This window comes from Mastacembelus armatus, chromosome 11 (assembly GCF_900324485.2).
Source record: "Mastacembelus armatus chromosome 11, fMasArm1.2, whole genome shotgun sequence".
Lineage (NCBI taxonomy): Eukaryota > Metazoa > Chordata > Actinopteri > Synbranchiformes > Mastacembelidae > Mastacembelus > Mastacembelus armatus.
In genome coordinates, this window is record NC_046643.1 from 19118320 (window position 1) to 19130449 (window position 12130).

At 41.8% G+C, this 12130-nt stretch overlaps 1 protein-coding gene and 1 long non-coding RNA gene across 2 annotated transcripts; one reads left to right on the forward strand and one right to left on the reverse strand.

The window, feature by feature from the left end:
- Positions 1–600: 600 nt before the first annotated feature.
- On the forward strand, positions 601–5471 carry kifc1 (kinesin family member C1). Its single transcript, XM_026300315.1, has 17 exons — positions 601–698; positions 1157–1243; positions 1497–1596; positions 1759–1812; positions 1976–2050; positions 2251–2446; positions 2543–2687; positions 2823–2990; positions 3168–3281; positions 3383–3469; positions 3568–3765; positions 3888–4052; positions 4176–4314; positions 4521–4660; positions 4799–4872; positions 4958–5033; positions 5180–5471. Exons 2-17 carry the CDS (start codon positions 1160–1162, stop codon positions 5222–5224), a joined length of 1860 nt encoding a protein of 619 aa, XP_026156100.1. The 5' UTR covers positions 601–698; positions 1157–1159; the 3' UTR covers positions 5225–5471.
- A 1282-nt stretch (positions 5472–6753) lies between these two features.
- On the reverse strand, positions 6754–7388 carry LOC113126803 (uncharacterized). Its single transcript, XR_003295339.1, has 3 exons — positions 7284–7388; positions 7031–7160; positions 6754–6914 (listed from the first exon to the last, which is right to left on the reverse strand). It is a non-coding gene; the product is annotated as an uncharacterized LOC113126803 (long non-coding RNA).
- Positions 7389–12130: the final 4742 nt, after the last annotated feature.

A 12130-nucleotide genomic window follows, 5' to 3' on the forward strand; every position in this document is an offset into this window, starting at 1 on the left:
TCTTCCCTTAAGGAGAATAAAGTTCAACAACAGTTTATGATTGATGAAGATAATCAGCCTCATGTGATTTGAAACAATGGGTAATAAGGATCCACATGCTCAGAAGGGGAACAAGAGAATAGAACATCCTCAAAATGGCTGCAACATAAACACAAGCCCTCAGAGATTTACCATATTATATGTATATATATATTGTATATTAACTATTACACTCTTATCAACACAGACTTTGTTGGTAAAACTTTTCTACCTGATTGGCATAAAGAAAAATGGGTGTGACTCCAGACCTGAGCTTATATGAATCTAGTTGAATGTAAAACCATGACTGCAGCAAAACACTTGAATCACACTGTTACACCAAAATTCAATTCAAGCCAGAATAAGTAAGTAATTATAGATATAACGTGGAATATATTAAATTATTAAATAAAATAAAAAATAAAGCTCAAAATATGATTGAGGAGCACTTATATGTTTTTTCTTATCGCCTAGGTAACTGCGTACTGCGTAAGAACCACCCAAGCGGCACGCTCTGTCTGACGTAAAACACGCACGCAAAGTGCGGGGGCGGGGTTTAGGATGGCTCGACCAATCGCAGCAGCTCGTTCGAAGCGCTCACTGAAACAGTTGATTTTCAAATTCAAACAGTCGGAGTCAGAGTTTGGGTGTTTTCGAGCAGCGAGTTCGTCCTGGTGAAGGTAAATGTTTTTATAAAATAATCATCTTATTCATTTCTGATTTTAAAGAATATGTGCAAAACTATGCCCTGAAGTGTTGACTATAATTACTACCACGATACAAATACGACAGTCGTAGTAATTTGATGTAGTTTTAGCTAACGTGTTTACCTTTTGTACTCAAGCTAACAGTAGTTCGGTGAGTTGGTTTAGATACGTAACATGATGCATCGCAAATCGAGTGTAAGTTGATTTAATTTATATTTAACTCATGTCAAAGCGACACATTATATATGAGTCGATAAATACTAACGTTAGTTAGTCCGATTTCGTCAGGTTTCATCAGACTGTGTTGTTTTTTTGTGTACCGTTAGCTAATGTAGCTACATTTAGCTGTCGCTATTGTTGCTCCTGTTGTGTAGACTGGTCGGTGCTGTGTTTTCTATATTTTGACCATAATTTCCTTTTCAACTCATCAGATCATGTCCCGCTTGCCAGTTATGTCATTTAAGAGGGTCCTTACAAGCAACACCTCAGAGAATGGCCAGGATTTTGAGCCTTCTCAGGTTTGTACTAGTGATGATCTAGCTATGTCTTTAATCTGCTGTTTTCAGTTTCACTCTGATTTTTCAAATTTACTTTACATGTATATGAAAATAGTCACTACCAGGACTAATTCAAAGAGCTTGTATAATAGACTTGGTAAACATTTATGTCCTGATCTTACATAACAGATTATTGCTGTTGTCTAAAAAGTGTAGTCAGTGCTCTTCCTGATGATGATGATGATGATGTTTGTGTGTCTGTCTGTCTTTACAGAAGAAGATGCGTATGAAAGTAGAGCCTGTAAAACCACAGGCTGCAGCTACAGTCATTGGTGGCAAGCGGCCTCCTGTTGCAGCGACCAGGGCACCTCTTTGTAAGTGACCTGAGTTTTAGAGTTTGTTTGTTTACCAAGATCAGAAACAGAAGAGACAACCTGCAGCTTCTTTTCTAGTCTTGATTGTTTTTTAATTCTAGGTTTCCTCTGCCCTATTACTTTGTCTTATGTGGTCAAACATATTGTGTTATTGTCTCACAGCTAAATCAGTCAAAGGTGCAGGAGCTGCCACGGTGGCTGCTGGTCCTTCCAGAGGTACGGTGACCTGTATTGTATTTTCCTCCATTACATTATTGTATAACATAGACATTACTTTGAGTTTTACACTGTAGTGTGAAAGCTCTTTAGGACCCTCATAAACACAGGATGTTATTATGGTGGATCTGAATGCTCTATGTACATGTTTTTTTTTCCTCAGGTGTCCTGAAGCCATCCGTGTCTTCAACCGCAGCAAAGGGAGGCAACATGAAACAACCTACTGGTGCAAAAGCAGGTGAGTAAGTTTGTTATATAGCAGCATTTTATCCTGTGGATTGAGAGGTTCTCTAAATCCATGGTCTTAAATAGACTTTGATTATAGCAGGTATTCTGATTTGCCATGATAGTGACAGCATGAGCAATAGAAAACTGAAGCAGCTAAATGAAATGAGTAGTAAACTTAACTGTCTCACCTGTTGACAATGTTGTACACAGGTGGAGCTGGGGCCCGACGGAATCCATGGGACTTGAGGGGCAAGGTCAGTGACATGGAGGATAAGATCCAGAATTACCAGGTCAAGTTCAAATCTGTGAACCAGGAAAATGAAGTTCTCAAAGGGTCAATGGCCCTGAGCCAAACAAGAGCGGCTGAAATGGAGAGAGAGCTTGAGACACAGAGGAGCCAAATCAGGTGCAAGGACCATTTTGGAAAATAAATTCAATCATGATATTGTTACTGTCTTATGTATGTGTTGTCCACTAAATGTCTCGTTTTACTGCTTTTTAGTGAATATCAGAAAGAGCTGCAGGCTCTGTTGGGGGTCAGAGAAAAGTTGGAGAAGGTGTCCAGTGAGTTCTCCAGCTTGGAGTCCAAATATAAAGCCATGGAGGCTCTTAGAGAAACCCAAGAGTTGGAGCTGCAAACTCTCAAGGTAAGAAATCTAGTGCAGGACAGCAGCTAATGCTGTTTATTGTGGCTGTGGGTGAGTAAAAAAACAAGAAGGAACCACTTACTACTTTGGACAGACAGGATTTTTAGTTGTGGTGGTTTTTTCTGTCCTCTCCAGATCACGGTTTCAGCACAGGAATCCACTGTGAACCGCCTGCAGGCAAACCTCAGGGTCAAAGAAGAAGAGGTCACTGCTCTCCAAGCGACAGTTTCCCAGCAGAGAGATGAGCTTCATGCTGGGGAGATGGAGCGTAGGCGACTCCACAACGCCATCCAGGAGCTCAAAGTACGTTACCATGTGTGGCTCAACACAGACTAGTGACAGCACTATCAAACTCAGTTACCTTTCCTTTATTTCAAGCTATATTTGGAAGAGTTTGATATTTTTTTATACTGTTAACAACTGAAAACAAAAACCAAATGTTACTGGTTTTCTCTGATACTGAGTTGTTTATTTCTGCAGGGCAACATCAGAGTGTTTTGCAGAGTGCGCCCCCTGGTGGCTGGAGGTCTTAGCCATCACATCCAGCTCTCAGGCAGTGATGATAAATCAATAACCCTGGCTAAAACAGAGGAGGTGAGACTATGGTTTTATAAGTGTTTGTGAGGCGACAATTCTTGTTTTTGCTTTAGCATATCACAAAGTAAAGAACTAAATTCAGCCCTTTGTGTTTTTAGTCTCACACAGGCAAAACTACTGATACTCAGAAGAATTATAACTTCAGTTTTGACCGTGTGTTTGGCCCTCAGGCTTCGCAACAGGAGGTAAACAATACACACAATTTATAGTATGAGTGAATCATAAACCGCTGCTTAGATTCCAGCCAAAGCAGTGAATGTATATTATTTTTTTAATTTGTCAGGTCTTTGAGGAGATCTCACTGTTGGTTCAGTCTGCACTGGATGGATATAATGTGTGTTGCTTCGCCTACGGCCAGACAGGCAGTGGTAAGACCTACACTATGGAGGGGGATGAGTTTGATGAGACAAGAGGTGTCATTCCCAGAGCTGTACAGCAGATCTTCAAAGCTGCAGACAAACTGGCAGCTCAAGGCTGGGAGGTTAGTGTGAACTGTCTTGGATGTGAGCATACACAAGGAGGGAAGTGGTAGTACAGTATGTATGTGGAGCAGACATGAAGGAAACTACATTTTTATTAAACAATGTCTCTTTTAAATCTCAGTTTACTTTCACTGCGAGCTTTGTGGAAATCTACAATGAGACCCTGCGAGATCTGCTGCACACTGGGAAGTCTGTCAAAAAGCCTGATCTTGACATCAGAAAGACGACCAACAACGAGGTGACCATCACCAACCTCACCTATAAGAAGGTGTCCACTGAGGATCAGGTAGGGCAGCAAAGAGCTCAGCTGCTCACGTGACATCGATGTTAATGTTCACATATTTAACGTTAAACTTATGCATGTACCATTTTGAAGTGTAACATCAGAATGATCTTCTCTCCCTGGCAGGTTCTTGGCCTGATCGCTTTGGCCAATCAGAACCGCTCCACAGCCCAGACAGCCCAGAACGACCGGTCTTCTCGCTCCCATTCAGTTTTTCAGCTGGATATTGAGGGAGTGAATGTGGGCAGGGATGTCAAATGCAAGTGTGAGTATAATCCCTTTGATTATGCAGCATCAGAAACATGGATTCACTGGATTTAGAATATCCAGGCTCTTCTTACTTGGCCGACTCTGATCTGTTGATTTAGCATTAATGTTATTAAGCCTCTTATCACAGTTGCAGGAGCTACAACTTTTTCTGTTGTTCAGAATTGTTGCAGTTTTTAATTGGGTGTTTGTGTGTGTGTGTAGCCACCTTGTGTCTGGTGGACTTGGCTGGCAGTGAGCGCATGGTCAAGAGCCAATCCCAGGGTGAGCGTTTCAAGGAGATGACAGCCATCAACGGCTCCTTGTCCAACCTGGGGATTGTCATCACAGCTCTGGCCAACAAGGTGTGTGAGCTGGAGTTTCAGTGGTTCGAGAGGCCTCGGAAACAATAGATGATTCATCCACACACTAGACAACATGCTAGACATTTAAATTTAATTCTACTTATTTAGTTTGACAAATAGATTTTGTTTGTGCTGCAGGAGAGCTACATCCCGTACAGGAACTCCAAGCTCACCTACCTTCTGCAGGGCTGTTTGGGAGGGAACAGCAAAACGTGAGTTCTTTGTGAGCTTTATAACATTGTAACTTCTTCACGGAACAAAGTTTATAAATGTCTGTTTTTGTCTTTCTCATCCTAGTCTCATGTTTGTGAACATCGCCCCTGAGCCAGACAGCTTCGCTGAGTCCCTCAACTCCCTGAGGTTTGCCAGCAAGGTCAGTGACTTCTGGGGTTTAGTGTCTTTTCCTAATGAGACAGCTGGTAGAAGATGACGTGCACACGAGTCACAGGTTGTGACACAGCAGATAAAGAGCAACTTTTCTCTAATAGCCATCAATGTTTGTCTTTTCTGTCTTTACAGGTCAACGACTGTGTCATTGGTACGGCCAGTGCAAACAGGAAGTAGATCCTTGTTTTTATAAACCAAAAATCTTTTTTTTCAGACAAGTTTGATAAATTAATATGCTCCTTTGTCAATCACCAGATGTGTACATATGCATTTAACATTCATGGGACATGTCATATTTTCATTAAAGGATCTTTTTTTAATACAATATCCAGTTCAATATAGTTTGTAAGATGTGCAATTATTGTAAATCTAAATGCCCTGATCTGCTCTGTCTCATTATGCTGTAATAAAGAGTGGATGCTTGTTTATGTTTCCTGTTGTTTCAACAAACACATTGCAGACAAATATATTAGCAAGTATTACTGCTCACTAGAATTACTGATAGATATGGTAGTTGTAAATGTCTTGTCACTTTCACTGGGTCTTTTTAAAACTTGTAGTTTTGAGTTATTGTTCACCTGTAAGATTAAATTAAGAAAACATGTTTTTTATATATATAATTTATAAAAATTAAATGTATTTGTTTAAGCAGCATCAGTTGGTCTAAGAATAAGAGGTGGAGTAACATGCAACACGTTTCCTTCCCCCACAGTTGTGAAACTAACACTTTGGTTTACACTGGTGGGTTATCACATTATATATATATATATATATATATACATTGTCCCTCATATATGACACACACTGCACTAAGCCTATATTCTAATCTGTAAACATTTCCAAAACAATTCTTTTGTGAAATTAGGTGTGACATCTTGTGAAGTATCTGAGACACTCATATTCATACTTCATCTTCACCTAATGTGTGTCTGAGTCTCAACAGCGTTATAAGAGTTAGTCACTGATGCAGTACACGAAGTATCATTACACCACATTTGTTAAGAAAGGCATAGTATGAGTTTTAAAAGTACATTTTGTAACTGCACTGAAGATAAATAACAGATTATACAGCTTCTTTTTAGGCTCCTGCCAACTCCACTTTCTTGACATGTCCATTCTGTGAAGAGGATATAGATGTGACTTGATAATGTCACAACATAAAACTCCAGCCTGTGAATGTTAAAGGACTGGATATTAACACCAAATGTCACCTTGTCCAACAAAGGTGGACTGACTTTGCCAGTTCAGTGGTCCTATTGTGGGTCACATGAGGGAGGACTCAGGTGGTGTTTGAAGAAAATCACCAGGGTCAATGGCCAATCAGCTTTTGAGGGTGTTGCCTACCAGACAGGGATGTCTCAGGGGCCCAAGGTGACAGTCATTTATATTTGAGAAGCCTCATCCACCTAAGTGTGAGATGCTGACGTTGAAGGGTGTGCCTGCAGGGAACATGGTATGTAAACATTCACTGGTGTCCAGTCTTTTCCTGGTTTAGAGCATAATGTAACAAGGTAAGTCTACATGGTACTAACCACATCCAGAGAAAACAAAACAGTCTGAGCCAATATTCACAGTTCAGCACAGATGGCCTGTTTTTATTGTACAAGTTTAAAAAAAAAAAAAAGTGGTTCAGGGTTAGAAGTTTTGTTCCACACACTAAACTCAGAAAGAAGAGTTAAACATAATTTACAGACAGCACAACAGGTCCAGTATGAAAAGCTTCAGTGGCAGACGGCGATGAAATTAGGGGGTACAGGGCTGGTGTGAAAGGTCCATGGTGGATGGCAGCCTGACCAGAGGCATCTTCAGGGAGGTGGTGTTGGAAGGGCTGTTTGGGCTTTGGAAGTGGGAGGGAACAGAAGTCATTCTTCTGGGATCAGGACAGGAGAAGTTTGAAAGTTCACCCTGGGATTGGCTCTCGATATTTTAAATCCAGTGAATCCATGTTTCTGATGCTGCATAATCAAAAGGGATTATCCTCACACTTGCATTTGACATCCCTGCCCACATTCACTCCCTCAATATCCAGCTGAAAAACTGAATGGGAGCGAGAAGACCGGTCGTTCTGGGCTGTGGAGCGGTTCTGATTGGCCAAAGCGATCAGGCCAAGAACCTGCCAGGGAGAGAAGATCATTCTGATGTTACACTTCAAAATGGTACATGCATAAGTTTAACGTTAAATATGTGAACATTAACATTGATGTCACGTGAGCAGCTGAGCTCTTTGCTGCCCTACCTGATCCTCAGTGGACACCTTCTTATAGGTGAGGTTGGTGATGGTCACCTCGTTGTTGGTCGTCTTTCTGATGTCAAGATCAGGCTTTTTGACAGACTTCCCAGTCTGACCCAGCAGATCTCAAGGTCTCATTGTAGATTTCCACAAATTTGGACTCGAAGCTGGACAACTCACTGGACACCTTCTCCAACTTTTCTCTGACCCCCAACAGAGCCTGCAGCTCTTTCTGATATTCACTAAAAAGCAGTAAAAAGAGACATTTAGTGGACAACACATAGATAAACAAGAGCTCAATACTGTGCCTGCAGATGGCCTCCTTTTTATAAAAAAAAAAAAAAAAAAACTTACAGCTGATCCAGGTGACAAACATCAACAGGAAAGACTATTCCCACTCTGGGATCGATCCAGGTTAATGCAGGGAAGCACCAGACACGATAACTACAGCTATAACTGGACAAACTGACCAGGATGGAGTCAGAAACCAAGTTTTTTTTATTTCAGCAGGTTGGTGATTGTCAACAGGTGCAGCTCATCACTGGCTCCTCTCTCTGTGACGCACCTGCAGGAAATGAGCAGACAAGGAGACAGCACAACACACACAAGGGAGAGGGGGGGGTGACTGCTGCCTCATGACACCTGAGTAATCATGTCATTTCTTAACAACCCAACAAAGTTCTACCAGAGCCTTCATCTAATGGACCTGATTTAGTCACACACTATTTCTTTTACATGCGGACAAGCTACAGACACTTTAAAGAAACCCTTAAGATTACAATTAGAGCAAGGAAGCTTTTACTTTAACAGTAAATGTGCTTTATTTAGCAGATGCAAAAGCTAACAGCAAACAAATGCCTTTAAAATCAATAAAAAGCAACAACTCAGTCATTTCTATTCTTTCCCTTTCAACTTCTTTATTCCTTGACCTGCACATACATTTTATTTTAATTCCATTAACACACAATCCACCATAATTAAGGAAATTCTTTAAACAAAGAGACTCAGGACAAACTGTGGTTAGATTATATAGAAGTTTTACTTGCAAGGACTAAACAGTCTCAGCACCTTGGTACAGCATGAGGGTCACTGGCTGTTATCCAGGCAGCACATCACTTTAATACTATGACACAAACAGTCATGTGATAAAAGAGAATAATAAACAGGCAAAACTACTGATGTTCAGAAGAATTACACCTTCAGTTTTGACCGTGTGTTTGGGCCTCAGGCTTCACAGCAAGAGGTCATATCATACTCATGCTGAGATTCCAGCCAAAGCAGTGAAAGTATTTTATTTTTTTAATTTGTCAGGTCTTTGAGGAGATCTCACTGTTGGTTCAGTCTGCACTGGATGGATATAATGTGTGTTGCTTCGCCTACGGCCAGACAGGCAGTGGTAAGACCTACACTATGGAGGGGGAGGAGTTTGATGAGACAAGAGGTGTCATTCCCAGAGCTGTACAGCAGATCTTCAAAGCTGCAGACAAACTGGCAGCTCAAGGCTGGGAGGTTAGTGTGACAGTTTCTCTTTCTAATCCTTTGGATCTCAGTTTACCTTTACTGTGAGCATTTTGGAAGATTATAATGCACTAATACCAAAAGAATACAGCGATGTTATACTATAAGCTGTTTCTATATGCCTGTTAGGACCCCCACTCAACTAAAGGGAGTCCAACATTAAACAAACCACAAACAATGGTTAAATAATTCCAAAAGAAAGGCCACCAATAAAGCTCCAACTAGTTATTAACTAAAGATAAAGGAAAACAAAAGGTGGTGATGGGTCAGCCACCGTCACACAAGACCTGTCTCCTCTGTCCCTACCTAACACAGTCTGACCCCTAACAGGAAGTAAACGTAGGAAAACAGAGCCACAGTGCCCAACACCTAACAGAGCTAACTAAACACACAGAAGGGAGCTAGAACACAAGACTGCTGCAAGCAGCCACAACAGGAAGTGGAGCCAAGTTCCCTGATCTTAAGGCCCAACCTCCTTATAAAGGGCACCAGTCAATCAAGGGTTGATCAGCAGACACACCCACTCTCCCTGCACATAGAGTCAGACATACAATCAACACATGGCACATGTAACAGCTGGTTATGATCATGGCCTGACTCTTTGACCATAGGCTGGTGGTGTGTAGGATGAGTCTGGTGGGGAGGAAGATGAAGAGGACGAGGACAGAGCAGAGGACCAGGTGGTGGAAGTTGAAAAAGGAAGAGTGTTGTGTGGTTTTCAGGGAGGAGCTGAAACAGGCTCTGGGAGGTCAGGAGGTTCTTCCAGATGACTGGACAGCTACAGCTAAAGTGATCAGGGAGACAGGTAGGAGGGTACTTGGTGTGTCATCAGGAAAGAGGAAAGCAGGTAAGGAGACTTGGTGGTGGAATGAGGAAGTTCAGGAGTGTATTAAGAGGAAGAGGAGTCCAGAATGAGATCAATTTTCTCCGTCCAGTGTGACATGATTTTAGCGATGACATCTGTGAGGATCTGGCTTGTGTTTTCATCTTTTTCTGCCCTCAGTCCTTGTACTCTTAAATTCCTCCTGCATTTGTGGCGCTCCAGTTCTCCTGCTCTCTTTTCCAGTTCTGCGTTCTTTTCTTTGAGTTGTTTCACGTCTTCCTCTAGTTGTTTATTCTTCTTCTTTGATTTCAGCAGAGTTAAAGTCCACGACTTTTTCACTGTTGGTTATGGTTAATGTGGTGTGCTTTAGTCCATATTTGAAGTCTACCATCATGGTCTGCAGCGTCTCAACTGCAGCGTTGGATGTGCCTCAATAATCTTCAGTAATTCCAGCTCTTTGTGTCCTCAGTAGGGTCAAGTGAGTTTCTATTCTGATGTGGTCTCTACAGGTTCCCTTTGCGTTTAGGCTGTTTATAGCTGCAGCTGAGTCTGAGCAGACAACACCTCTCTGTGGCTGAACCTCCTCTACCCAGTGTAGTGGCAGCATGATGGCAACTACTTCTGCTGTGGATACCGACAGGTGATTGGTGATTCTTTTACTCCAGATAATATGGATCAGTAGTCTATGCTCGATGATCAAAGCCCTGTATAAATGTCTAAGTGATGTTTTGTCTGCTCCCCAGTCTAATCCTGAGGCTCATAAGGTTTAGCACCTTTTTACATTTTGTTTCCACATAATTAATGTGAGTTCTCCAGGGGCATTTATAATCATAATCCAAGATATTTAAACTCTTAGTTACTTTCTCGTTTTTGTCCATATATGTTGAGGTTGTTTCTATTTTTCATTTCCCAGTGATGACCATATAACAAGTCATAGCAACAGACATTTGGAAACCTCATTTGTATGACCCTTGTTCATTGGATGATCCAATGTCCTTGCTAATATTCATAAAGATGTCATTAATCATTATATTAAATAGTTGACTAGAGGCAGCAGGGGAACATTGGGATGGAGGTAGTGAATAGCTGGATGAATTCCTTCAACTCATCTTAGAGTAGAGGCCATAATCTGGGAGGCTCTGGTAGAACTTTGTTGGGTTGTTAAGAAATGACTGATGATTACTCAGGTGTCATGAGGCAGCAGTCACCCCCCCCCCCTGTGTGTGTTGTGCTGTCTCCTTGTCTGCTCATTTCCTGCAGGTGCATCACAGAGAGAGAGGAGCCGGTGATGAGCTGCACCTGTTGACAATCACCAACCTGCCGAAATAAAAACCTGGTCAGTTTGTCCAGTTACAGCCGTAGTTATCATGTCTGGTGCTTCCCTGCATTAACCTGGATCGATCCCAGAGTGGGAATAGTCTTCTTTCCTGTTGGTGTGTGTCACATGGCTCAGCTGTAAGTTGTTTTTTCCTTTTTTTTAAGGAGGCCATCTGCAGGCACAGTATTGAGCTTTTGTTTATCTATGTGTTGTCTGCTAAATGAATGTCTCATTTTACTGCTTTTTGGTGAATATCAGAAAGAGCTGCAGGCTCTGTTGGGGGTCAGAGAAAAGTTGGAGAAGGTGTCCAGTGAGTTCTCCAGCTTGGAGTCCAAATATAAAGCCATGGAGGCTCTTAGAGAAACCCAAGAGTTGGAGCTGCAAACTCTCAGCTAATGCTGTTTATTGTGGCTGTGGGTGAGTAAAAAAACAAGAAGGAACCACTTACTACTTTGGACAGACAAGATTTTTAGTTGTGTGGGTTTTTTTCTGTCCTCTCCAGATCAGTGTCAGCACAGGAATCCACTGTGAACTGCCTGTTACCTTTCCTTTATTCCAAGCTATATTTGGAAGAGTTTGATATTTTTTTATACTGTTAACAACTGAAAACAAAAACCCAAATGTTACTGCTTTTCTCTGATACTGAGTTGTTTGTGTATTTCTGCAGGGCAACATCAGTGTTTTGCAGAGTGCGCCCCCTGGTGGCTGGAAGTCTTAGTCATCACATCCAGCTCTCAGGCAGTGATGATAACTCAATAACCCTGGCTAAAACAGAGGAGGTGAGACTAATGTCAGTGACTCAGATCTCACAGACCTTTGTGTGTTTTAGTCTCACACAGGCAAAACTACCGATACTCAGAAGAATTATAACTTCAGTTTTGACCGTGTGTTTGGCCCTCAGGCTTTGCAGCAGGAGGTAAAAACACACACAATTTACAGTATGAGTGAATCAAACGGCTGCTTAGATTGCAGTGAATGTATGAAATGTGGATACATATTTTTCCTTCTCAGGTCTTTGAAGATCTCTCTGTTGGTTCAGTCTGCACTGGATGGATATGTGTGTTGCTTTGCCTACGGCCAGACCTACACTATGGAGGAGGATCAATCTGTCATTCCCAGAGCTGTGCACTAAACTAAAAATCCCAATTCCCAGGGGGGCCGGGCGCTCCCTTAGAGATAGGGTGAGGAGCTCAG